Here is a 27,977-nt window from a genome sequence, read left to right as displayed (position 1 = left end):
TGTTGTTCATCTCTAATTCAAAATCACCTAATAAGAAGGTGATATATCATATTATTTTTAACACATGATAGAAGAAAAAAAAGATTGCCATTAAATTCCTCGTGTAACATCAATGTCAGGAACAATATTTCTATCACAAATATAGAGTCTGTGCGACCTTAAAGCACAAACAACAGCAATTGACAGAAGACAAATTTAATAACATACAGTACTGAAGAAAATAAAAAGAACAGAATAACTTAGAAACAGAAAAAACTTTCTTGTATTATTGAAGCTCTCAAAATCACTCTTGAAATAAAACAATTTATACATGAGTTTATAAGTAGATCTAACAATCTAAATTCATACGAATTTGATAGATTGAATGATTAGAATTAATCATATTAGAAAATTTTACAATATTTTGGAAGCTTTCTTACATATTTTCTAAATACTCTTGATCCGAGTCTCCTACTAGGAGTCTATGCCTTGATCCATTCAATGAAATTCTTAAAATTCCTGTGAGATTGACCTCCTTCTTTGACACTTTTCAAAGCAGATTCCTGAAGTTCTAGAGCTCTTGCTTTAAAACTTTCATCACCAAGCACCTGATCCACCTTGCTCTTGATTTCTTCTCGTGTGATGATCCCGTTTTCGTTTTTGTTGAACTTCAATCCCACCTTCCAAACATCACAAATATAGCTCTCATTGGTGAACTGATCAGCATTGTATGGCCAACACAAGAAAGGAACCCCATTGCTTACACCTTCCAAGGTGGAATTCCAACCACAATGGCTAAAGAAGCAGGCGGTGGAAGGATGACTTAAAACCCTCTGTTGAGGTGCCCAACCCACCATTCGGCTGTAACCAGCCACCCTGTCCTGAAACCCTTCTGGATAGGCTTCATTTGGTTCATCAGTCATGTCTGGCCTCACAACCCACAGGAATGGCCTGTTGCTTAGTTCAAGTCCCAGTGCCAGCTCCTGGAATTGGGTCTTGTCTAGAACTGTGACGCTACCAAATGCAACATAAATGACTGAGTTGGGTTGCTGTTGATCAAGCCATTTCAAACAAGTTGAGTCTTCTAGCCAGAAGGATCCTGCTGAATTTCCTCGACGGTTGCTTGCCAAAAGAGGTCCTATTGGAAGAATATTAGGAACCAAGGTAAAAGCCCCAGGTTCAAGGTCATATGCTGAGTTGCAGATTAGGTAATCCTCTTCTTTTCCTGCTTCAATATAATTCTTTAGAACCTCAAACATTCTCTTCCGGGAGGCCAAGTCCTCACCGCCCAAGCTAGTCCAAATAAGCTCTTCGCAGTCAATTTTGGGCATGTTTTGCGCCAATTGAATAATCTGTTTCTTGATCGGATTCCTGAAATAAAGTTTATGTTTCAACATGTGGATTCTGAAAAGTGACTTGCATTGAATTGTTGAAACAAGAATTAAAATGAGTAAGGAAATCGAACTCTTACCATCCGTGTCTATAATTCCATCATCAATCAGCTTCGGAATATTGTAAATCAAGGCCAGAGTTGCAGCTGCTGCAGGCCAAAAGGCAACCTTTCTAATTTTCATCTTCTCTGCCGCTGGAGAGCCTGGAATAGTAAACCCAGCACATTTGTCAACAATAAGACAAAAGATCTTTTCATCTTCTTCTCTGATCATCTTTTCTATAAGCTCCTGCAGCTTCTCGGACATCACCTTAATCATTTTGTCATTGATAAGGCCAATAATTGTTACTATTTTGATTTATAATTCCCTTGTGTTGTGTGGAAATTTGATTTAATCTAATGGAATTGCTTATCTTTTTGCTTTTAGGAAGCTTTGAGCAATTTTGGAATAAATAGGGCCAAAAAGAGGAAAAACTGGAGCAGATATATTAAACTGGAAATTTTCGTAATGCAGACTAGGCGTGGGCACGTGAAAGATGAGAGCAGAATTCGGAAAGCAGATCTGAACGTCCAGATCTGTTGCAAGAGTCCATAAAATATTAAGATTTGCTTCCAAGGAAAGGGATAATCACCAGCTGGAAAAGAGGATTAATTGAGCTAGATAAGGAAGGAGATTTTAGGAAGAAGGATATATATTAAAAATACATATCTTTTCCTTTCTTTTTGGGAAGATATGTATCACTTTACTTGATTGGTTTAGGAGATTAGGATTGATTTCAATTTCTAGATTTTTAGTAGGAAGATAATATATATATATTCTTATTTTTATTTGAGAATTATCATCCATTGTAGAGAGAGAATGAGAGAGCAAAACATGTTCTACAGTGGCTGAGTAATTTATCTTGGTTGAAGGGATCTGAAACCATGGAACTACAATGATTGTGAGATTTATTTTTGTTCTTTAATGCATCTTTTAATTTTTTTAGTATTGGTTATCTTTCTGAATTATATTTCATGATTGTGTTGGTTGATTTCTAAGATGCGCAATTAGTTTATCAATTAATATAATCTATTGCTAGTTTAGGTGCTGAATCCGTAATTGTTCAATCCACCTAATCGAAGTGGCAACTAGGTTTATCGTTTGCTGCGTCAGAAACTTTAATCCTAGGAAAATAATCAACTAGATTAAATGCAACGTCGTACGTTTGTGTTGTCTTGCTTCGTTGGTCTTTCTAATTCGTAATGCTATTGTTTAATTAAATTTGAGATCGTATCCGAATTATTAATCAATAAGGGTTGATTGGAATACATGTTTTTGGTTAACTAATCGTAAGGAAGGACAGGTTAATTTAATACCACAACGAATATTCAATTAATTAATTTGATATTTTGTTTCGATGATCAATCGTAGTTCCATTGGTGGAAGTGACCGAAGACCAAGGTTTGTTAAATCGATTTATTCCTTTTAGATTATTTTGTTGAATTTTTATTTATTGTTTTCTATTATAATTTGCATTCCGATCAAAACCCCCCTTTTATTTCTTTGTTTCGATTATTTGTAACGACGTACTAATCAAGGCTCTTCGAGGGATCGATCCCTACTTTCCTTTACTACATTTTTGTTACAGGAATTTAGGATTTAATTTGGGTGTCAACGACAACACGTACCAAATTTTGGCGCCGTTGCCGGGGAGTTTTTAATTTGTATGTTCGTTACGCGATCTTTGAAATAAGCTAGTTTACAGTTTGATCCAGAAATTGAAAAGACTGCAAAAGGGCTGAGAAAAGAAGCGAAAAAGAGACTGCAAGCACACAAATCAGTTCACGAAACAGAGGAAAACATGGCTGAAAATCAGACTTTACGAGAGCTTGCTGCTCCAAATTTAAATCAACAACCACACTGCATTACTTTTCCAAATTTAGATGTTAATACTACCTTCGAATTGAAATCTGGACTAATTCATCTTTTACCTATTTTTCGTGGTTCTGCAGGTGAAGATCCTCATAAACATTTAAAAGAATTTCATGTGGTGTGCACCGGAATGAAACCGAATGGAGTAACCGAAGAACAAATCAAGATGAGGGCTTTTCCATTTTCTTTGAAAGATGATGCGCAAGATTGGTTGTATTATCTACCCGCTGGAAGTATCACTACTTGGCATGAGATGAAAAGATTATTTTTGCAGAAATTTTTTCCAGCATCAAGAGCAGCCAGCATAAGGAAAGAAATCTGTGGCATTCGGCAGCATACTGGAGAATCTTTATACGAATATTGGGAGCGCTTTAAAAAACTCTGTGCGAGCTGTCCACATCACCAAATCAGTGACCAACTGCTTATTCAATATTTCTATGAAGGACTTCTATCAAATGAGAGAAATATGATTGATGCAGCGAGTGGTGGAGCATTGGCTGACAAAACACCTGAAGCAGCCCAAAATTTAATTGCAAATATGGCGTCGAATTCACAACAATTTGGGAATATATTAGACCATTCGTCTCAGCATGTCAATGAGGTAAATGTATCTTCTCTTGAAAGACGACTTGATGATCTAACTACTCTTGTACGTCAAATGGTTGTAGGAAAAACAGAGGCAGCGAAAGTTTGTGGAATCTGTTCGGTAGGAGGACATCCAACTGATATGTGCCCAACACTTCAGGAGGACTGCTCTGAACATGCTAATGCAGTAGGCGGATTTTTAGGACAGCAGCGAAGTAATAATTATAATCCCTATTCGAATACCTACAACTCCGGTTGGAGAGATCATCCTAATTTTCGTTATGGGAATGCAAACGCGAATCAGCCTTCAAATAATTTTCAGCCGTATCAGCAGCCCTATATTCCTAGACAACAGCAACCAACCCAAAATTCTGGTTCAGGTACATCTCTTGAGGATATTGTTAAAACTATGGCTACTAACACTGTGAAATTTCAGCAGGAAACAAGAACCAGTATTCAAAATTTGGAGAATCAAATGAGTCAGATGGCTACTGCAATCAATAGGCTGGAGGCACAAAATTCAAGCAAACTACCGTCACAAACTGTGATGAACCCAAAGGAGAATGTTAGTGCCATAATGTTGAGGAGTGGAAATGAGCTGGAGATACCAATTAAAGCACAACTTGCACCAACACAGCCAGCAGAAAATAAAGAAAAATTGGCAGCAGAAAACAATTCTTCCGAAAAGGTAGCGACAGGTAAATATCCTTCTTTCAGCGAATACAAACATGTTCCTCCTTTTCCTGAAGCTTTAAAACTGAAGTGCGAAAGCAATGTGGATTTATATGAGACCTTCAAGTGCCTCGCTATGCTAAATTTTTGGAAGAGCTGTGTACATTGAAAAGAAAGCAAAAACTCAAGAAATATGAAAAGATAAAGGTAGGAGAAAATGTTTCAGCCATAATTCGGAAGAGTCTTCCTGAAAAATGCAAAGATCCAGGTATGTTTTACATCCCTTGCACCATAGGAGGAACAAAAATTGAAAAAGCCATGTTAGATTTAGGAGCATCTATTAATGTAATGCCATATTCCATTTATTCTGCTCTTAAACTGGGTCCTTTAGAACAAACTGGTGTAGTTATTCAGTTGGCCGATAGATCGAATACATATCCAAAAGGATTAATTGAAGATGTTCTTGTTCAGGTTAATGATAAATTAATTTTTCCGGCTGATTTTTATGTTCTTGATATGGAAAATAATGACCAATCTGCACCTATTTTGTTGGGAAGACCTTTTCTGAAAACTGCTAAAACGAAAATTGATGTGCATAAAGGCACACTGACCATGGAATTTGATGGAGAAGCTGTCCAATTTAATATTTATAATGTTATGAAATATCCTGATGTGGATTTTCCTGTGTATTCAGTTGATTTAATTGATTCTCTAGCGCAGGAAATTTTTGATGCTGAGGATGAGTTGGAAGCAGCTAACCAACACAATATTTTGGAAGAAAGAGATGAACCTAAAGTAATCTCAGATGTGCAGAATACAGTAGCAGCGATAAATGAGTGCAAAGAGCTGAAAAATACAAATAATTTATCTTATATTGAGCTGCCAGTATCTAACGAAAAATTGATACCTTCTGTTTTGCAGGCACCAGAGCTGGAGCTGAAACCTCTTCCAAATCACCTAAAATATGTGTACCTTGGAGATGGGGAGACCTTACCAGTGATTATTTCCAGCAAGTTAATTAAGCAGCAAGAGGAAAAATTGGTACAGATTTTGAAGAAGCATAAAACAGCCATAGGATGGACCATTGCCGACATAAAAGGAATCAGTCCCTCTACGTGCATGCATCGAATTCATCTTGAAGAAGGAGCTAAACCAATTCGACAGCCACAAAGGAGGTTGAATCCGCCAATGATGGAAGTGGTAAAGAAGGAAATTTTAAAGTTGCTTCAAGCTGGAGTAATTTATCCTATTTCAGACAGCGAATGGGTCAGCCCTGTTCAAGTCGTTCCGAAGAAGACCGGCATCACAGTGGTAAAAAATCAGAATGATGAATTGGTGCCTACTCGAGTTCAGAATGGGTGGCGGGTTTGTATAGATTATAGGAAATTAAATTCGGTAACCCGTAAAGATCACTTTCCGTTACCATTTATTGATCAAATGTTGGAAAGGTTAGCTGGCCGAGCTTATTATAGTTTTCTAGATGGTTTTTCAGGATATTTTCAGATTGCAATTGCTCCCGAAGATCAAGAGAAGACAACCTTCACATGTCCATTTGGAACTTTTGCATATCGACGAATGCCATTTGGAGCTTGTAATGCGCCGGCTACTTTTCAAAGGTGTATGGTAAGTATATTTTCAGATTATGTTGAGCACATTATCGAAATTTTTATGGACGATTTTACTGTTCACGGAGACTCATTTGATAATTGTTTGCAGAATCTCACACTTGTGTTACAAAGATGCATTGAAACTAACCTTGTTTTAAATTTTGAAAAATGTCATTTTATGGTTGAGCAAGGTATAGTTTTGGGGCATGTAGTTTCAGCTAGGGGTATTGAGGTAGATAAGGCTAAAGTTGATATTATTCAATCTTTACCTTACCCCGCTAGTGTGCGGGAAGTTCGTTCTTTTCTTGGCCATGCAGGTTTTTACCGACGTTTTATTAAAGAATTTTCACGTATTGCGTTGCCATTATGTAAGCTGCTGCAGAAAGAGGTGACTTTTGAGTTTGATGAAAGCTGTAAAAAGGCATTTGACAAATTGAAGCAGCTGCTGACTTCTGCACCAATAATCCAGCCACCAGATTGGAGTCTTCCGTTTGAAATAATGTGTGATGCAAGTGACTACGCCGTAGGAGCCGTGTTGGGGCAACGAGTTGGAAGGGTGCCACATGCCATATATTATGCATCAATGACCTTAAATGATGCACAAAAAAATTATTCGACCACTGAAAAAGAACTCTTGGCTGTTGTTTTTGCATTAGAAAAATTCCGTTCTTATTTATTGGGTACTAAAGTGGTTATTTACTCTGATCATGCAGCTCTTAGGTACTTGATTACAAAGAAAGAGGCAAAGCCAAGGCTTATAAGATGGGTTCTGCTGCTGAGTGAATTCGACCTGGAGATCAAGGATAAAGCTGGACAAGAAAATCGTGTTGCTGACCATTTAAGCCGTCTGGTTCATGTTAAAACAGAACAGGATCTGCAGGAGCAATTTCCTGATGAGCAATTATTTTCAGCAAGCTGCAGGCTGCCCTGGTACGCACACATGGTGAATTATTTAGTTACTAACACACTGCCAACTGATTTATCTAAGGCTCAAAGAGATAAACTGAAAAATGATGCAAAGTATCATGTATGGGACGATCCATATCTATGGAAACGTTGCGCTGATCAAATTATTAGAAGGTGCGTACCTGAAACTGAAATTTCTTCTATTATTACCTTCTGCCATTCGTATGCTTGTGGAGGCCATTTTGGAGCAAAACGGACAGCAAGAAAAATTCTGGATTGTGGATTTTTCTGGCCAACTTTATTTCGAGACACGTACTTATTTTGTAAATCTTGTGAACGCTGTCAGAAAACAGGTAATATTTCGCAGAAAAATGAAATGCCTCAAACTCCTATTTTAGTTTGCGAAATTTTTGATGTTTGGGGTATTGATTTCATGGGGCCTTTTCCATCTTCGTTTGATTACGTCTATATTTTATTGGCGGTTGATTATGTCTCGAAATGGGTAGAAGCGAAAGCTACCCGAACTGATGACTCTAAAGTTGTTTCAGGTTTCCTTAAATCTAACATATTCAGCAGGTTCGACATTCCGAAGGCTCTAATTAGCGATCAAGGGAAACATTTTTGCAACCGAACAATAGAGGCACTGCTAAAAAAATATGGTGTAACACACAAGGTTGCTACGACGTACCATCCACAAACTAGCGGACAAGCTGAGGTTTCGAATCAAGAAATTAAATCAATTATAGAGAAAACAGTTGGTTCGACCAGAAAGGATTGGAGTTTGCGATTGGAAGATGCGTTGTGGGCATACAGAACAGCATACAAAACGCCAATTGGGATGTCGCCGTATAGGTTAATATTCGGTAAGGCCTGTCATCTTCCAGTTGAATTAGAACACAGAGCATATTGGGCTGTCAAGCATTGCAATATGAAGTTGGATGAGAGTGGCGAACATAGGAAATTACAGCTGCAAGAATTAGAAGAAATTTGCAATGACGCGTACGAGAATGCTAGAATTTACAAGGAGAAAACAAAAGCTTTCCATGACAAAATGATTTCCAGAAAGGAATTTTCACTTGGCCAAAAAGTTCTCCTTTATCATTCAAGACTTCGATTATTTCCAGGTAAATTACGTTCTCGTTGGATTGGGCCGTTCGTTGTGACTAACGTTTTTCCTCATGGTGCAGTGGAGATTCAAAGCTTAACGACATCAAAAGTATTTAAAGTTAATGGCCACAGACTAAAAATGTTTTACGAAGGAGCACCGACTGAAAACGTCGGAGAAGCGGAGCTGAAAGATCCCATGTACATGGATGAATAGATGAAGGCTTTACGTCGAGCCGACGACTGTAAACAAAGGCGCTACTTGGGAGGCAACCCAAGCTTAATTTTGATTAATGTTTCAATTTTAATTTTCTCAACAATTGCTTTAATTTCGGTTTATGTGTTCAATTTTTCGTTTTAAATTTCGGTTTTAGGATGTTTAGATAGTTAATTAGCAATTATTTTATGATTTTTTTTATTGAGTTTACGTTAATTTATTTTCAGGTTACTGTTCAATCGTCTTCTTCCTCCTGCCAGTCTCAATTAGCCTTCTGTAAATGTTTACGAAGGAAGGAATCTGCACTTTGGTAATCTGGAGCTGGGTTATGTATTTTTGTCAAAAGTCCAACTTTTGGCTTTGATATTTGCTTGAAATCAAGGGGGCAATATGCATTTGTGTGTTTAAAAGGGCTGAGTTAATTGTTTCCAGAGACATAATCGACAAACACAATACTCAAAATTTCCTTTCCACCTAAAACGAAACCCTAGCAGCCCCCTTGCCTCCATTCCGACCACCATGGTCCGAACTCGTTCTCAGCGTCATCGAGCAGCAAAATCCGGCCATCGGAGACCATCCACACCCGAGCTGTTGTCCGATTCCGACGATTCACCGAGCAATAGAGCGCCACAGTCCACACCATCTCCGACGAATGAAACGCCTCCACCATCATTCCATTCACCGTCACCTCAGCCACCACCGACCACCACGGCTTCCGTCCGCTCAGGTCCACGTTCGCGCACTCAAAAAGGGAAGCAATTGGAAATCTCCAGCAGCCTACAACTCAAATTAGGTGGCTTTAATACATTCATTGATGCACAAGACCAACAACGGTATGGGTCCATGTGTGAGCGAAAATTCTACCCATGTAAGTATATTCACACTCCCACTCTTGAGCAATTAGGAATTCGTAATGAAATTGATGAGCTAGTGAATAGATTGAATTGGCAAAATTATGTATATGTGGACTGCCCTGCGTTTATTGAACTCACCCGTGAATTTTATACAACATTTCAGTTTAATGTTGCTGAGGAATTTCATTTGTATACCAAGGGGATAGTTGAGTTTAGGATAATGGGGAAAGAATGTTCATGTTCAATTTCTGATTTTAACATTGCTTTGGGGTTTTTGAACAAAGAGGATGAAAAGAGTGAGCGCTACGTACGATCCCACTGTGATTACAATCCTGATTTTAGTCCTACTGAATTATGGCATGAATGGTCAGTTGATGTTGCTCCTTATAATCCTAGTGCTTCTAAGAGTTCGTATTTAAAAAGCCCCGTGTTCAAATATTTACAACGATTCTTAGCTTTTAATTTTTCTGGAAGGAGGGATAGTGCAGGTACCATGTCCAAAGTTGAGTTTTATTTTTTATGGTGTCTGGAGCATAACATTCAGGTTAATTTAGGCTTTTGGTTACTCACCCAATTCCAGTCAGTGGTCCAGAAAAAGAATAAACCCTTAATCCTTGGTTCATATATTACTAAATTAGCCGTTAACTTGGGTTTATTAGATATTTCTAATCATAACATGCATACTGCTTGTGAGGTAGAACCATTAGATATGACTTGTTTAGACAGGATGGGGATTGTAAGACAACAAGCAGATGGTAGTTTCAGCTTCCTGCCACCTGGACCAGCAGCACCGCCTCATTCCAGGCCACATAGGCAGCCCAGAACGCAAGCAGAAGCAGCCCCCAACATTCCCCAACCACAAGGAGATCTTCCATCATCTTCCTATGCTCCTTCATTCGACAGTATAGGGGCCCAACTGCAGAGATGTGAACGAAAATTAGACCGTATGGAGCGTAATCTGCTCGCTTTTTTCAATTCGCAAGGATTCACGCCGCCATCTCCTCCATCTCCATAATTCAAATTGTTCTTCCATCTCCACAAAACCAGAGAAGTTTCTTCTTCCTTTTTCTTTTAATTTTCAGTTTTATTATTATTCTATTTTGCTTCAACATTGAGGACAATGTTTGGTTTAAGTGTGGGGGAGGGTGTATGTGTGTTTTATTTTCTGTTGTTCACTGCTATGTCTTTCAATTCTATTTTTTTTCTGCTATGTTCTTGTATTCTGTCAGTTTTTTTTCTGCCCTCTTATGTGATATGCTTGTTCTATTATGCCTCAAAAATTTTTTTCTTTACTGCGTTCTGTGTATGTTGCTGTTCATTGCTGGATAAAGTTTGATTTTCATTAATATGGCAGCTAGTGTATCCCTCCCTGTTTTTAATCAGCTAAAACAGTCCATTAATCTCACTTTGAATTAATTAAATTGTATGCATGCCTTGGAATTTAGCCGATTCAATAGGAGAGCATTGTACACTGATTTGTTAGATTAATTAGGGGTATGCATTTAAACAAATTTTGATAATTGAGTGCTTGAGTTTGTTTGAAGTTAAGGTGAATTTAATTAACCCGTGAGTTTTGAGCCGAAAAAGATTGAAACATTCATATCAATCTATGTTTTCTTTGATGAGTGATATTCTTCCATGTGAATATATCTCTAGAACTTGCTTTGAACCGTTTCGAGACCACATTGAAATATGCATGCATGGAAATGATAAAGGCATTCTTGTTTAAAACCTTTAGCTTAAAAAGCCAACCTATTTTAATTTCCCTAGTTAACCCTTTGAGCCTTACAAAATCCTTGATTCTTTGTGCTAAAACCATATTACAAACCCAAGCCTTCAAGTAAAAATCCTCACCCAATCATGAAAATTAGCAAAGCATTTAAACTAAAATTTGTTGCTTGGTGAATTTGTTATCTTGAGAAATTTAAGTGTGGGGGAAAAGGGAACTTCATTGTATAAGAAGAGATGATGAAAAGAAGTTGGCATGGATAGTGCTACTGAGATTGCCTTATGTTGTTATTTTTGCTACCCAATTCTCTTAGTTATTCAAAAAAAAAAAAAATGCTGTAACAGAAAAGAAAAAAAAAAGAAAAAGAAAAAGAAAAAAAAAAGACAGAAAAGAAAGAAAAAAAAAAAAGAAAAGAAGTTGAAAAAGAGAGAAGAGAAAGGCAATGACAAGTGGCAAAGAAATGTGGTGAATGTGGTGGCTTTAGCTTGACATTTTTGTTCCCCTTGTGTGTTTAAATGTTTTGTTAATATTCATGGTTTTAACCTTTTGTATCCATTAATCCTCACCTTTACCCAAAGCCCCATTACAACCTAAAATAAAGTCCTTTTGATTTATGCATGTATATAATCTAAGTGGTGGAGATTTGGTGCATGAGCAAGCTTATGGTAGAATGTTTGCATTGGAAGAATTTGAGCGAAACACCGAACCATTAAACACATGAGTGATATGAGTGATAACCGTGAGGATGATTCACCAAAGCTGCATACATGCTTTAGAATGTGATTATCTTGATTTGTCTTTATGCATACTTCCTTGTAAAGTTTGATAATGATGTGTGTTGATGCTTGAATCTTGGTTGGTTTGAATTTTAAGGTATGCACACTTTTTGGTATCGTGAGAAAAGAGATTGATGGAACATTTTTGTGTTTGTTTTGTTTTGTTTTTGTTTTACTCGAGGACGAGCAAAAGATAAGTGTGGGGGAATTTGATAAGGCCAATAATTGTTACTATTTTGATTTATAATTCCCTTGTGTTGTGTGGAAATTTGATTTAATCTAATGGAATTGCTTATCTTTTTGCTTTTAGGAAGCTTTGAGCAATTTTGGAATAAATAGGGCCAAAAAGAGGAAAAACTGGAGCAGATATATTAAACTGGAAATTTTCGTAATGCAGACTAGGCGTGGGCACGTGAAAGATGAGAGCAGAATTCGGAAAGCAGATCTGAACGTCCAGATCTGTTGCAAGAGTCCATAAAATATTAAGATTTGCTTCCAAGGAAAGGGATAATCACCAGCTGGAAAAGAGGATTAATTGAGCTAGATAAGGAAGGAGATTTTAGGAAGAAGGATATATATTAAAAATACATATCTTTTCCTTTCTTTTTGGGAAGATATGTATCACTTTACTTGATTGATTTAGGAGATTAGGATTGATTTCAATTTCCAGATTTTTAGTAGGAAGATAATATATATATATTCTTATTTTTATTTGAGAATTATCATCCATTGTAGAGAGAGAATGAGAGAGCAAAACATGTTCTACAGTGGCTGAGTAATTTATCTTGGTTGAAGGGATCTGAAACCATGGAACTACAATGATTGTGAGATTTATTTTTGTTCTTTAATGCATCTTTTAATTTTTTTAGTATTGGTTATCTTTCTGAATTATATTTCATGATTGTGTTGGTTGATTTCTAAGATGCGCAATTAGTTTATCAATTAATATAATCTATTGCTAGTTTAGGTGCTGAATCCGTAATTGTTCAATCCACCTAATCGAAGTGGCAACTAGGTTTATCGTTTGCTGCGTCAGAAACTTTAATCCTAGGAAAATAATCAACTAGATTAAATGCAACGTCGTACGTTTGTGTTGTCTTGCTTCGTTGGTCTTTCTAATTCGTAATGCTATTGTTTAATTAAATTTGAGATCGTATCCGAATTATTAATCAATAAGGGTTGATTGGAATACATGTTTTTGGTTAACTAATCGTAAGGAAGGACAGGTTAATTTAATATCACAACGAATATTCAATTAATTAATTTGATATTTTGTTTCGATGATCAATCGTAGTTCCATTGGTGGAAGTGACCGAAGACCAAGGTTTGTTAAATCGATTTATTCCTTTTAGATTATTTTGTTGAATTTTTATTTATTGTTTTCTATTATAATTTGCATTCCGATCAAAACCCCCCTTTTATTTCTTTGTTTCGATTATTTGTAACGACGTACTAATCAAGGCTCTTCGAGGGATCGATCCCTACTTTCCTTTACTACATTTTTGTTACAGGAATTTAGGATTTAATTTGGGTGTCAACGACAACACGTACCAGTCATGTACCTTTTTTATATCATTTCTATCCACCCAGGGCTCCAGCCCATCTGGGATGGACACCAGATGGATCTCATTTTCATCCCCTATGCAGCTCTTCTCTTGTAAGCCTTTCATGATCCGGTTCTGACTGTGCTCTGTGTTGACAAATGTGACTCGGAAGCCATGCTTAACCAGGTGCTGTGAAAGCTCTAGTAGAGGACTAGTAGAGGAATTACATGGCCCTGTGTTGGATAAGGTACAGCAAGAATATGTGGACGACTCATTTTTCTTTTTCTCTGTTTTGTTGCAGATATTAGCTCGCTTTTATGATTGAACATATTAATTGCCGTGCATCAGAGCACATAATTTTTGGGTGGGAGGTCCTCTCATAGACCTCAACTTGAAAGAGGCTCCTGCATTGACAGCGCATCTAAAACAATGTAGTTGTTTGTCGTTTAGCCCAGTTATCCCTTTCATCACCCTTTTGCTTGTTTCATGAACCATAATGGTTGGAATTCCACCATGAAAGGTGTCGTACAGTGCTGATCCGAATTCAAAAAGGGGTTATCCAAATCCCAGAGTGTGATTTTGAATTGTGGATATTCGATAAGATCTATTATGCTAGTGGAGAATTGCGTGTAAAATAGGTGCGATTTAATGGGAAGAAAGCAATTAAACTAGAAGACCAAAATCAAACTATCCTCTTCTTGATTGAACTATGTGACAATGAATAATTAATCAAAATATGATTCTATCACACCAAACAATTAAAAACAAATATAACAAAAAAAAAAACACTACAATTTATCTTGAAAACCAATAGAGTAAAACCACGGGGCATCGCCCACATGAATCAACCCAGTATATCCAAAATAATAGTACATAGTTTTTAGCCTACGAATGAGTATATAACTCTTCAAAGCAATAAAACATATTAATAACATATCCGTAGAAAAATAAAGAATATCACAACAAATTTGAAAGCCTATATCTCACGTTACAGATATAAAAAATAAATCTTCACCGTCCAAAATATAACATCAGATGTGCCTAAAGTACTATCAAAATTTGAAAGCAATCTAATGGTAGACGTTAGAGAGAAAAATTTTTTTAAGAACCGTCTAGATTGAACTACACAATACAAACAGAAAGAACAATGAGTTTTCTACCAACAATCCAATGGTGAAATTGAGAGAAAAAGAAAATTTTTTTGATATTTTTGTGTGTTATTTATATATATATATTGAACTTTATTTTACCCTAATTTATAAGTATACTGAGTCAGACTTTTTCCATTAAATAAATTTGAGTTTCAAAAGCACCCAAAAGCCCAACACGATTTGGCCTATTGTGAACATGTGGCTGATCAATTAACGAAAGCTATATTTGTGATGTTTGGATGGTGGGATTGAAGTTTAACAAAGACGAAAGTGGGATCATCGCGCGAGAAGAAACCAGTGATGAAATTTTAGAAGTAAAGGCTATGGAGCTCAAGGAAATGGCCCTGGAAAGTGTCAGAGAAGGTGGTCACTCTAACAAGATGCTCAAAACTTTCCCTAAATGGATGAATCATGTGTGTTAATGATCAATTTAATTGCCATCTATTATGAAAAGCTGCGGAAACTTAGGATTGGTTCATTACGATTTGCATAGAAAACCCAACACGGGAAAAACCATAGACAAATAATAAGGAAAAAAATATCTATGAATAAAGGATACAAGATAGAGGAGATTATTTTGTTCTCTCTGTTTGAGCTCTGAATATTAGCTCACTATTTTGCAGCATACCCTCTTTCTCTTTATGTACACTTCAATATAATTCTTGCATATAAACTCTAAGTTCAACTCATAGATTATTGATGTGTAAAGGACTTGGAGTCTATGCCTTGATCCATTCAATGAAATTCTTAAAATTCCTGTGAGGTTGACCTCCTTTGACACTTTTCAAAGCTTCCTGAAGGTCGAGAGCTCTTGCTTTAAAACTTTCGTCACCAAGCACCTGATCCACCTTGCTTTAGATTTCTTCTCGAGTGATGATCCTCTTTTCGTCTTTGTTGAACTTCAATCCCACCTTCCAAACGTCACAAATATAGCTCTCATCGATGAATTGATCAACAAAGTATGGCCAACACAAGAAAGGAACCCCATTGCTTACACCTTCCAAGGTGGAATTCCAACCACAATGGCTAAAGCAGCAAGCTGTGGAAGGTGTGACTCAAAACCTTCTATTGAGGTGCCCAGCCCACCAGGCGGCCGCGATCGGCCAGCCTGTCTTGAAACCCTTCTGGGTAGGCTTCATTTGGTTCATCAGTCATGTCTGGCCTCACAACCCACAGGAATGGCCTGTTGGTGAGTTCAAGTCCTAGTGCCATCTCCTGGAATTGGGTCTTGTCTAGAATTGTCAAGCTACCAAATGCAACATAAATGACTGAGTTGGGTTGTTGTTGATCAAGCCATTCCAAGCAAGTTGAGTCTTCTGGCCAGAAGGATCCCGCTGAATTTCCATGACGGTTGCTTGGAAGAATATTAGAAACCAAGGTAAAAGCCCCAGGTTCAAGGTCATATGCTGAGTTGCAGATTAGGTAATCCGCTGCTTTTCCAACTTCAATATTATTTTTTATAATCTCAAACATTCTCTTCTGGGAGGCCAAGTCCTTGCCGCCCACGCTAGTCCAAATAAGCTTTGTACAGTCAATTTCGGGCATGTGTTGCACCAACTGAATAATCAGTTTCTTGATCGGAATTCCTGGAATAAAGTTTATGTTTCATTACTTAGATTCTGAAAAATAACAATGAGTGAGAAAAATCGCTCTTACCATCAGTGTCTATAATTCCATCATTAATCAGCTTCTGAATATTGTAAATCAAGGGCAGAGTTGCCACTGCTGCAGGCCAAAAGGCATCTTCTCAGCAGCTGGAAAGCGTGGAATAGTTAACCCAGCACATTTATCAACAATGAGACAAAAGATCTGTTCATCTTCTTCTCTGCTGATCTTTTCTATAAGCTCCTGCAGCTTCTCGGACATCACCTTAATCATTTTGTCATGTGCCTTGCTTATATCATTTCTATCCACCCAGGGCTCCAGCCCATCTGGGATGGACACCAGACGGATCTCATTTTCATCCCCTATTCAGCTCTTCTCCTGTAAGCCATTCATGACCTGGTTGTGAGTGTGCTCTGTGTTGGCCAATGAGTCTCGGAAGCCATGCTTAACCAGGTGCTGTGAAAGCTCTAGTAGAGGAATTACATGGCCCTGTGCTGGGTAAGGTGCTGCAAGAATATGTGGACGACTCACTTTTCTTTTTCTCTGTTTTGTTGCTGATATGCAACTAGCTTTTATGATTGAACATATTAATTGCTGTGTATCAGAAGACTTCAGACTTCATTATTTAGTGGGAGGTCCCTCTCATGTAAAAGAGAGAAAACTTTCTTGTATTATTGAATCTCTCAAAATCACTGTGAAATAATACAATTTAGACATGAGTTTATAAGTAGATTTGACGATCTAAATTCATACAAACCTGATAGATTGAATGACTATGATAGGTACCTGGAGGTTTCAAGAGCTTGCTCGATCGAATCCCATAGCCTCAACCATCGGAAGTCGAAAGCATTGGCAAATCTCAGATGGAGTTCACAGGAATATTTGTGTTGTTGGCAGTTTAATAATGTATATTGTAATGACAATGGAACAGCAGACTCTTTATGTAAATTTTGTTATAGAAGCAGAAATAAACAACTTGCACTTAAACATTGTTCCTCCAATATTCATAACAAAAGAACATGAAACTTGGAATATAAATGCTAACTGAAACCTCTTAAGAAAATGTTCCTGATACAGAAACAAACCAAAACAATAATAAGAGATGGATTAAATCCATAACAAAACTCAGATGCATCTTCCAGCTTTCGAGAGGCTGGTTCTCTCCTCAAACTCTTCCTTCTTCAAAAATGATTTTCCTCCCCTCCTCTGCTCTCCAGGCTCCCTTTTTCTACCATGCTCCCCTCACTGCTGCCCTTCCAATCATGATACGCCAACTCAGCATACAATACATCCATGGTTCCCTCTTTTTTTTGCATACCCCTAATTTCTTGCTGCTGCTCTGCGACTTGTGTTGTTTCTGTAAAGCTGCCATCTATTGATTTCTCAACATGTCCACCCGTATTAACATTATCAGTGCCATATATCAATTTCTCAGCTCCACCTGTGTTGACATCATTGATTATCATCTTCTCACCTTGCTCAATTGCATTAGCGTTTCTCTTGCCTCTCTTCTTTACATAAACACGAGCTCTAACAGACTATAATTAATTATATTAGAAAATTTTACAATATTTTGGAAGCTTTCATACGCATTTTCTAAATACTCTTGATCCAAGTCACATGAGTTTGTAAGTATATTTGGCGATCTAAATTCGTACAAACCTGATAGATTGGATGACTAGAATTAATCATATTAGAAAATCTTACAATATTTTGGAAGCTTTCATAGGCATTTTCTAAATACTCTTGATCCAAGTCTCCAACTAGGAGCTATGCCTTGATCCATTCAATGAAATTCTTAAAATTCCTGTGAGATTGACCTCCTTCTTTGAGACTTTCCAAAGTAGATTCCTGAAGTTCGAGGGCTCTTGCTTTAAAACTTTCATCCCCAAGCACCTGATCCACCTTGCTTTTGATTTCTTCTCGAGTGATGATCCCCTTTTTGTCTTTGTTGAACTTCAATCCCACCTTCCAAATGTCACAAATATAGCTCTCATCGATGAACTGATCAGCAAAGTATGGCCAACACAAGAAAGGAACCCCATTGCTTACACCTTCCAAGGTGGAATTCCAACCACAATGGCTAAAGAAGCAGGCGGTGGAAGGGTGACTCAAAATCTTCTGTTGAGGTGCCCAACCCACCAGTCGGCTGCGACCGGCCACCCTGTCTTGAAACCCTTCTGGATAGGCTTCATTTGGTTCATCAGTCATGTCTGGCCGCACAACCCACAGGAATGGCATGTTGGTTAGTTCAAGTCCCAATGCCAGCTCCTGGAATTGGGTCTTGTCTAGAACTGTGAAGCTACCAAATGCAACATAAATGATTGAGTTGGGTTGCTGTTGATCAAGCCATTCCAAGCAAGTTGAGTCTTCTGGCCAGAAGGATCCTGCTGAATTTCCTTGACGGTTGCTTGGCAGAAGAGGTCCTATTGGAAGAATATTAGGAAACAAGGAAAAAGCCCCAGGTTCAAGGTGATATGCTGAGTTGCAGATTAGGTAATCCGCTGCTTTTCCAGCTTCAGTAGTATTTTTAACAATCTCGAACGTTCTCTTCTGGGAGGCCAAGTCCTCGCCGCCCACGCTAGTCCAAATAAGCTTTGTACAGTCAATTTCGGGCATGTTTTGTGCCAACTGAATAATCTGTTTCTTGATCGGAATTCCTGGAATAAAGTTTATGTTTCATTACTTAGATTCTGAAAAATAACAAAGAGTGAGAAAAATCAGACTCTTACCATCAGTATCTATAATTCCGTCATCAATTAGCTTCTGAATATTGTAAATCACGGCCAGAGTTGCCACTGCTGCAGGCCAAAAGGCAACCTTTCTAATTTTCATCTTTTCTGCAGCTGGAATAGTAAACCCAGCCCACTTATCAACAATGAGACAAAAGATCTTTTCATCTTCTTCTCTGCTGATCTTTTCTATAAGCTCCTTCAGCTTCTGGGACATCACCTGAATAATTTTTCCAGCTACCTTGCCTAAATCATTTCTATCCTCCCAGGACTCCAGCCCGTCTGGGATGGACACCAGACGAATCTCATTTTCATTCCCTATGCAGCTCTTCTCTTGTAAGCCATTCATGATCTGGTTGTGAGTGTGCTCTGTGTTGACAAATGTGACTCGGAAGCCATGCTTAACCAGGTACTGTGAAAGCTCTAGTAGAGGAATTACATGGCCTTGTGCTGGGTAAGGTACTGCAAGAATATGTGGACGACTCATTTTTCTTTTTCTCTGTTTTGTTGCTGATATGCAGCTAGCTTTTATGATTGAACATATTAAGTGCTGTGTATCAGGAGACTTCAGACTTCATTATTTAGTGGGAGGTCCCTCTCATGGACTTCAATTTGGAAAAATGCTCGCATTGCATGTAAAATAGTATAAACATGTGATTTATAAAGTAGTTATTTATTTTATCTTTTATTTTAAAATCATGCATGCAAGTGGACGATTTTGAAATTGTAAAAATGTATATAATCTCATCACCTAATCGTATATTTGTACGTCAGTTTGTTTTATATATTAATAATGAATCCATGTATATGTAGTTTTATAAGTCAATTATATTTGTTTTTGTAAACAATGATACTATGTGTACTGAGTTTTGAGTAATCAAATGAAACTAGATGAACTTAGTACTGTTTTTTTTTTTAAATATTAAATTTTCTTATATGAACTATAAAAAAAATTATTATTTTACTTTTTTATTTTAATAAAACTATATATATACAGATAATATGTTATCATATAATTAAATTTTTTGAATAAAAAATAAAATAATAACTAATTATACGATAATATATTATCAATACCCCACATTGTATGAAGAAAAATGTATATGTGTATAATTATTGTTTTCATTTATGCATGGAAAATGGCTTTAACATTGTATTTGAAAATATATTCCCAAGCTTGTCTTGTCAAAATCAGACTGGCCATTTGGACCACCTTGCTCTTAATTTTTTCTCGTTTAATGATCCCACTTTATTCTTTGTAGAATTTCAATATCACCTTCCAAATATCACACATATACCTCTCATCAATGAATTGGTCACCAAAGTTTGGCCAACACAAGAAGTATTGAAGAGCTTGTCTGTTTGTACTTTTCATGGCAGTTTCTTGGACTTCCAAAGCTCTTGTCATAAAATTTTTCATCACCAAGTGATTTTTCATGGTAGTCTCTAATAGACTCTCAGTAATGAGTGTAAATTTGAATATGAAATAGCAATAAATGAAAAACGAGAGGGAAAGAAAAATAACATAGACAATTTATAGTGGTTCGACTATCAGATTGATTACATGCATCTGCTTTTCAGGGCAACAATTGAATTCACTACGCTAGAGAAAATAATTTTAAGTTTTGGCAAAGTTTGCTCACAAAATCCAGAGATAATACGCCTGAACCTTCACCGTGAATCTTCATCTCTGTTCACTATTTAGTGCCTTGCTTTTTGCTCTCTCGTTTCATTCACTTTAGTACAACTTTTGTATGTAAACCCTAGTACGTTGACATGTATACAGTACCTCCCAAGTCTAGACTAGTCTTAGCCGCTTGATTTGTATAAGATAAAGAGTAACACTGCTGAGTTCACTGTTAAATTTTGATCCCACCTTCCAAATATCATAAACTAGCTCTCATTAATGAATTGGTGTACACAGTATGGCCTATAAAGGAAAGGAACCCCATTGTTGACACCTTCCAGGGTGGAATTCAAAAAATGATTAATGGAATAGTGACCCAAAATCGTCTGTTGAGGTGCCCAACTGACCATTTTCCAACTATTAGCCACCCTTTCCGGAAAGCCTCTGGGTAGGCTTCACTTGAATCTGCAGTAATATCAGCCCTCACATCCCACAGGAATGGCCTGATGGTGAGTTCAAGTCCTGATGTCAGCTCCTGGAATTGTATCTTGTCTACTGCCTGCAAGATTTCTCCCGATAAGTATCACTTCAAGAGAATCTATTTGAAGCAACTACGACCAGCAACCTCGCTCATTTCTTGTGTACTATTCACCCAAGAGCACCAATAGATTTTCATAAGGAGAAGACCTTTGATTAGCAATAAATCCACTTAATAACTCTATTATTGTAAAAATTTCATATTTCAATTTTCTTGGAACTTTTTCTTTCAAATCTTATAAATATAAAGGACAACTAGGGATTTAGAGAGGGGAAATTAAAATTTTTAGTACTATTTTATTCCGTCTATACAAAATTGCCACCTATCCTAAAACTTTCACAAATATACCACAACAGTACTCACCTTTCCCAAAATACCCCTCTTTAATCTTTCATGCACAGATTCTCTCTCTTCTTCTCTGCAACTTTTTTCTCTTTTCTTCATCTTCTTCCAAAGTGATAAAGGAATCACTCTCACTTTTTCTTCATCTTAAAAAGCAAAGCAGGAAATTACTTTGAAGAATTCTTCAAAGAAAGGATTTAAAAAAAAAAAATCAACCCACAAAAAAACTCAACCACATTCATTTTATATCTTAGAAGAAATGACCATCAAGGAAGATCATTTAGTAAGATTTAAATGGAAAAAAAATTAATATTTAAGGATTAAAACTGGACAAAAAAATTTGCGATTAACCGAAAAAAAAGCAAATGTAGGCGTGAAATTCTGAAAATTATTCCTCTACTGTGTATTTAATATATTATTATATTAATTTTATATTATTATAATATATAATATTTTTATATTAATATATAATATATTTTTTATATATAAAAGGTTGGCGGAATCGCCAACCCTTGGCGTCGCCAAGGGTTGGCGATTCCGCCAACTTTTATATTAATGTATATAATATATTATATATATTAATTTTTTATATTATTATAATATTATTCTTATTTATTATAATATTATTATATTATAATATATATAAAGGGTTGGCGGCCGCCAACCCTTTATATTATATATTATATATATTATATATATAATATATTAATTTCAAATATTATTATAATATTATTGTAATATTAATATAATATTATAATATAATAATATATTATAATATAATATATAATTATAATATTATAAATAATATATTATATTATATATTAATATATAATATAATTATATATATAAATAAATAATATTATTATATTATATTTAAATAATATATTATAATATAATATATATTATTATAATATTATAATAATATAATATATATTATTATTATATTATACTAATATAATAATATATTAATATGATAGTGTAAGATGTATTAATATATTATTATATTAAATAATATTATATATATAATATAATATTATATAATATATTATATATATATTATGTATAATATATTAATATTATTATAATATATATATAATAATATATAATTATATAATATAATTATAATATTCTAATAAAAAATATCATATAAATAATTTATTATATATAATATATTTTATATATATATATAGCCTGGGTTGGCGGAATCGCCAATCGTTGGCGATTCCGCCAACCATTATTATAATATATTGATTATAAAAATATATATAATATAAAATATTTTATAATATTATAAAAAAGGCATGCCAACCTGTTTGCATTAAAATAAATGTTAAGGGTTGGCCCCGCCAACCCTTTTTTGTTGTTTTTTTTTGCACCCTTTTCTCACCCTTTTAATAATTCTTCTGAGTAATTTACTGTTGTACAACATTTCTTTCAAGAGCATTTTCGGATAATTTTCGGATAAAATTATTCATTTCGGATAAAATTATTCATTAATAATATATATTAATATTATAATAATATAATATATTATTATAATATTATAATAATATATTATTATAATATTATAATAATATATATTATATTATAATATATTATTTAAATATAATATAATAATATTATTTATTTATATATATATATATTATATTATATATTAATATATAATATATTTTATATAATATAATATATTATTTATAATATTATAATTATATATTATATTATAATATATTATTATATTATAATATTATATTAATATTACAATAATATTTGAAATTAATATATTATATATATAATATATAATATAAAGGGTTGGCGGCCGCCAACCCTTTATATATATTATAATATAATAATATTATAATAAATAATAATAATATTATAATAATATAAAAAATTAATATATATAATATATTATATACATTAATATAAAGGTTGGCGGAATCGCCAACCCTTGGCCACGCCAAGGGTTGGCGATTCCGCCAACCTTTTATATATAAAAAATATATTATATATTAATATAAAAATATTATATTTTATAATATATTCTATATTAATATAAATTATAATTATATAATTATATTATAATATTATATAATTATATCAATTATAATTATATATTATAATATATAATTAAATAATATAATATAATAATATATATATAAATATTATTATATATAATAATATAATATAATATATATTATTATAATATATTATAATAATATAAAATTAATATAATAATATATTAAATACACAGCAGAGGACTAATTTCCAGAATTTTCACGCCTATGTTTGCTTTTTTTTTTCGGTTAATCGCAAATTTTTTTTCCAATTTTAATCCTTAAATGTTAATTTTTTTTCCAGTTAAATCTTACTAAATGATCTTCCTTGATGGTCATTTCTTCTAAGATATAAAATGGATGTGGTTGAGTTTTTTTGTGGATTGATTTTTTTTTTTTAAATCCTTTCTTTGAAGAATTTTTAATCTGAAGAATTCTTCAAAGTAATTTCCTGCGTTTGTTTTTTAAGATGAAGAAGAAGTGAGAGTGATTCCTTTATCACTTTGGAAGAAGAGGAAGAAAAGAGAAAAAAGTTGTAGAGAAGAAGAGAGAGAATCTGTGCATGAAAGATTAAAGAAGGGTATTTTGGGGAAGGTGAATACTGTTGTGGTATATTTGTGAAAACTTTAGGATAAGTGATAATTTTGTATAGACGGAATAAAATAGTGCTAAAAATTTCAATTTCCCTTTAGAGAGACCCATAATAATACATATACAGAGACAAAAACATACTACTAGAGATATACATAAGCATATTATCATCGGTTAATAACTGTACTGTAGACGAATACTTTTCAATCATCAGGACGAACCACCTTAAAAATCTTTTGTTTTTTCCTTTCAATTGTTTTTTACGCAGGTTACATCATAATAGACATCGGGGGCTACATAATAATAAACATCAGGGTTCTACCAGATCATACTCCTATTGCAACCTAACTTGCGTAGCACTCTGAATTATATAATTAGTGAGGAGAAATTTTCTGTTGAGTGTTGTGGCCTGGTCTGTGTTGGCAAATGTGACTCTAAAGCCGCTTTAAACTAAACACTGTGAGAATTCCATGCATATGGCATAACCAGAATTCATGGCACTCATTTTAACTTTCTGATTGGTTCCAATTTAGTTGTTTGAAATATAATATCTGTTGAACCCGTCTCAAAGAATAAGATGTTCTTAAATGTTATATCGAAAAAAACTGAATTAGAACCGGAACTGCATGTATCCGGCTCGTAGTTTTAGTTTCTACTCAAAACCAGTAAATTACAAGTAGGTTCTGGTTCTAATTTGTAGAACCAGTCAGTTTCGATTTTGGTTTTGGTTTTGGTTCTGTTTTATTAAAAACCGAAACTGAGATCTAAATAAGAAATGGGTTATAGAGTTCAATTGATCAAAAAAATTCATGAAAGTGGGATGGAAAAGCAAAAAGAAAATTAAAAGAAGAGACAGTTGAATCTTGCTTTTCACTGTTTAAATGTATATGTAACTTTTCAAAAATTCAAAAAGACGAAGTAATAGGGCACATCTGTGACTTGAAGAAATTAATGAAAAACGTTTGCAATAACTTAGACCATGAGAATGAGTTATTGACTAAATTTAACATAAAGCCGGAACATCTGTGATATTCGACAATTATTAAATAATAATCGGGAGATGCAATTTCAGCATGTTTATAGGGAAGCAAGTATGTTTGCTGATTGACTTGATAATTTTGTGGTGTCTTTACCTTTGGGTTATATGAATTTACATCTCCATCTAATGGGATTTCGCTTTGGCTTTTGCATGATATGGTAGAATTGTTTATCCTTGTAGTTGTGTTGTTTACGTGTCTGGGGCTTTAGCCCCGTTTGTAATAAAAAAAATTTTAAGAGGTAGAACTCTAATATTTTAAATAATAGAATTTGAAATATAGTATAAGTTCCGAGTAAAAACCAAAACTTCTAAGATCGGTTTTAAATAAGAACTGGCTTTATAGGTTACACGAAGAACTCAAGAAAATATAAAAGACTGAATAACCTAGTAAAAGAAAGAAAACTTTCTTGTTTTATTGACTCTCTCAAAATCACTCTGGAAATAATACAACTTAGACATGAGTTTATAAGTAGATTTGATGATACAAATTCATACGAATTTGATAGATTAGATGACCAGAATTACTCATATTAGAAAATTTTAATATATTTTGGATGCTTTCATACATATTTTCTAAATACTCTTGATCCAAGTCTCCTTCTAGGAGCTATGCATTGATCCATTCAATGAAATTCTTAAAATTCCTGTGGATTGACCTCCTTCTTTGACACTTTTCAAAGCAGATTCCTGAAGTTCGACAGCTCTTGCTTTAAAACTTTCATCACCAAGTACCTGATCCACCTTGCTTTTGATTTCTTCTCGAGTGATGATCCCCTTTTCGTCTTTGTTGAACTTCGATCCCACCTTCCAAATGTCACAAATATAGCTCTCATCGATGAACTGATCAGAAAAGTATGGCCAACACAAGAAAGGAACCCCATTGCTTACACCTTCCAAGGTGGAATTCCAACCACAATGGCTAAAGAAGCAGGCGGTGGAAGGATGACTCAAAACCTTCTGTTGAGGTGCCCAACTCACCAGTCGGCTGCGACCGGCCACCCTGTCTTGAAACCCTTCTGGATAGGCTTCATTTGGTTCATCAGTTATGTCTAGCCTGACAACCCACAGAAATGGCATGTTGGTTAGTTCAAGTCCCAATGCCAGCTCCTGGAATTGGGTCTTGTCTAAAACTGTGAAGCTACCAAATGCAACGTAAATGACCGAGTTGGGTTGCTGTTGATCAAGCCAGTCCAAGCAAGTTGAGTCTTCTGGCCAGAAGGATCCTGCTGAATTTGCTTGACGGTTGCTTGGCAGAAGAGGCCCTATTGGAAGAATATTAGGAAACAAGGAAAAAGCCCCAGGTTCAAGGTCATATGCTGAGTTGCAGATTAGGTAATCCGCTGCTTTCCCAGCTTCAATATTATTTTTTAGAATCTCAAACATTCCCTTCTGGGAAGCCAAGTCCTTGCCGCCCATGCTAGTCCAAACAAGCTTTGTACAGTCAATTTCCGGCATGTTTTGCGCCAACTGAATAATCTGTTTCTTGATCGGAATTCCTGAAATAACGTTTATGTTTTATTACGGCGATTCTGAAAAATAACAGATTGAGAAAAATCAGAATCTTACCATCAGTGTCTATAATTCCGTCATCAATCAACTTCTGAGTATTGTAAATCAAGGCCAGAGTTGCCACTGCTGCAGGCCAAAAGGCAACCTTTCTAATTTTCATCTTCTCTGCAGCTGGAATAGTAAACCCAGCCCATTTATCAACAATGAGACAAAAGATCTTTTGATCTTCTTCTCTGCTGATCTTTTCTATTAGCTCCTGCAGCTTCTGGGACATCACCTGAATAATTTTTCCACCTACCTTGCCTAAATCATTTCTGTCCTCCCAGGGCTCCAGCCCGTCTGGGATGGACACCAGACGGATCTCATTTTCGTTCCCTATGCAGCTCTTCTCTTGTAAGCCATTCATGACCCGATTGTGAGTGTGCTCTGTGTTGACAAATGTGACTCTGAAACCATGCTTAACCAGGTGCTGTGAAAGCTCTAGAAAAGGAATTACATGGCCCTGTGCTGGGTAAGGAACTGCAAGAATATGTGGACGACTCATTTTTCTTTTTCTCTGTTTTGTTGCTGATATGCAGCTAGTTTTTATATTGAACATATTAAGTGCCGTGTATCAGAAGACTTCATTATTGAGTGGGTGGTCCCTCTCATGAACCTCAAGTCGAAAAGATGCTGCCCACCACAAGAACACATTGGCATCGATAAGTGCCCATATATGACTTCTAGTGTGGATACATGTGGAGAGAATCAAAAATTTGGGCAGTGGCTCAGCTTATAAATCCCCCATTTCTCTTTGTATTATGATTATCTAGAAGGAAATCTATATACATATTTTTCCATTTCTCTTTATATTATGATAATCTAGAAGGAAATCTATATACATATTTTTCAGACTCCCCTTAATAATGTTCTCTTAATTTCTTTCGTTATAATATCTTTCTCTCAACTCTTTTCCTTGGTATATTATATAATTATTATATTTATAACACGTCATTGGCATAAATAATTTAAATATATTGTAATATTAATTATCTATTAATTATATCGTTATTGTCATTGTATGATGCAAATAGAAATATTTCAATTATAATATTTGCAAAACACAAACTATTACTATTTCAATTATTATTATTATTTTGTTTAACTTTCCATTATATTCCGTTTGCTAAAAACAAATTGTACTTATATCAATTTTTATAATTGTTTCATATTTGTAAATGTAAATTATAATTGTATCTCATTTATAACCCAAAGTTCTCAAAATCATGAATCTGGATCTAAAGTGCTGAATATAATTTATAATCAAAAGTTTACAAAATTGAAAGAATATATATATATATATATATATATATATATATATATATATATATATATATATATATATATATATATATATATATATATATATATATATATATATGGGGGCTCGAAATCTCAAATTTCATCAAAATATTTATTTATTTCAACCTGAAGTTTGTATAAATTGTGAAAAAGTATAGACTTGAAGTCCAAAA

The 27,977-nt window shown here is 34.8% G+C and overlaps 3 protein-coding genes and 1 non-coding gene across 5 annotated transcripts; all 4 read right to left on the bottom strand.

Moving 5' to 3' along the window:
• Window positions 1-239: 239 nt before the first annotated feature.
• On the bottom strand, window positions 240-16,768 carry LOC123197239 (UDP-glycosyltransferase 83A1-like). 2 transcript variants are annotated; one of them, XM_044611435.1, is made up of 3 exons: window positions 16,083-16,768; window positions 15,801-16,012; window positions 240-1,139 (listed from the first exon to the last, which is right to left on the bottom strand). In XM_044611435.1, exons 2-3 carry the CDS (start codon window positions 15,969-15,971, stop codon window positions 462-464), a joined length of 849 nt encoding a protein of 282 aa, XP_044467370.1. In that variant the 5' UTR covers window positions 15,972-16,012; window positions 16,083-16,768; the 3' UTR covers window positions 240-461. The 2 variants fall into 2 exon arrangements, with proteins under 2 accessions (XP_044467370.1, XP_044467369.1); XM_044611434.1 differs by lacking the exons at window positions 15,801-16,012; window positions 16,083-16,768 and adding exons at window positions 1,451-1,696; window positions 13,290-13,699 and having other exon boundaries at window positions 240-1,350.
• On the bottom strand, window positions 3,583-3,689 carry LOC123198437. The gene has a single exon (XR_006498020.1). It is a non-coding gene; the product is annotated as a small nucleolar RNA R71 (small nucleolar RNA).
• Window positions 16,769-16,999: 231 nt separating the features above from the next.
• On the bottom strand, window positions 17,000-19,325 carry LOC123197238 (UDP-glycosyltransferase 83A1-like). The gene is made up of 2 exons (XM_044611433.1): window positions 18,764-19,325; window positions 17,000-18,691 (listed from the first exon to the last, which is right to left on the bottom strand). The coding sequence occupies exons 1-2, from the start codon at window positions 19,248-19,250 to the stop codon at window positions 17,802-17,804; spliced, it is 1,377 nt and encodes a 458-aa protein (XP_044467368.1). The 5' UTR covers window positions 19,251-19,325; the 3' UTR covers window positions 17,000-17,801.
• A 6,017-nt stretch (window positions 19,326-25,342) lies between these two features.
• LOC123197237 (UDP-glycosyltransferase 83A1-like) lies at window positions 25,343-27,068 on the bottom strand. Its single transcript, XM_044611431.1, has 2 exons — window positions 26,521-27,068; window positions 25,343-26,450 (listed from the first exon to the last, which is right to left on the bottom strand). Exons 1-2 carry the CDS (start codon window positions 27,059-27,061, stop codon window positions 25,555-25,557), a joined length of 1,437 nt encoding a protein of 478 aa, XP_044467366.1. The 5' UTR covers window positions 27,062-27,068; the 3' UTR covers window positions 25,343-25,554.
• Window positions 27,069-27,977: the final 909 nt, after the last annotated feature.

Source organism: Mangifera indica, chromosome 15, assembly GCF_011075055.1.
Source record: "Mangifera indica cultivar Alphonso chromosome 15, CATAS_Mindica_2.1, whole genome shotgun sequence".
NCBI classification, from domain to species: Eukaryota; Viridiplantae; Streptophyta; class Magnoliopsida; order Sapindales; family Anacardiaceae; genus Mangifera; species Mangifera indica.
This window is presented reverse-complemented; position numbering and strand designations above follow the sequence as displayed.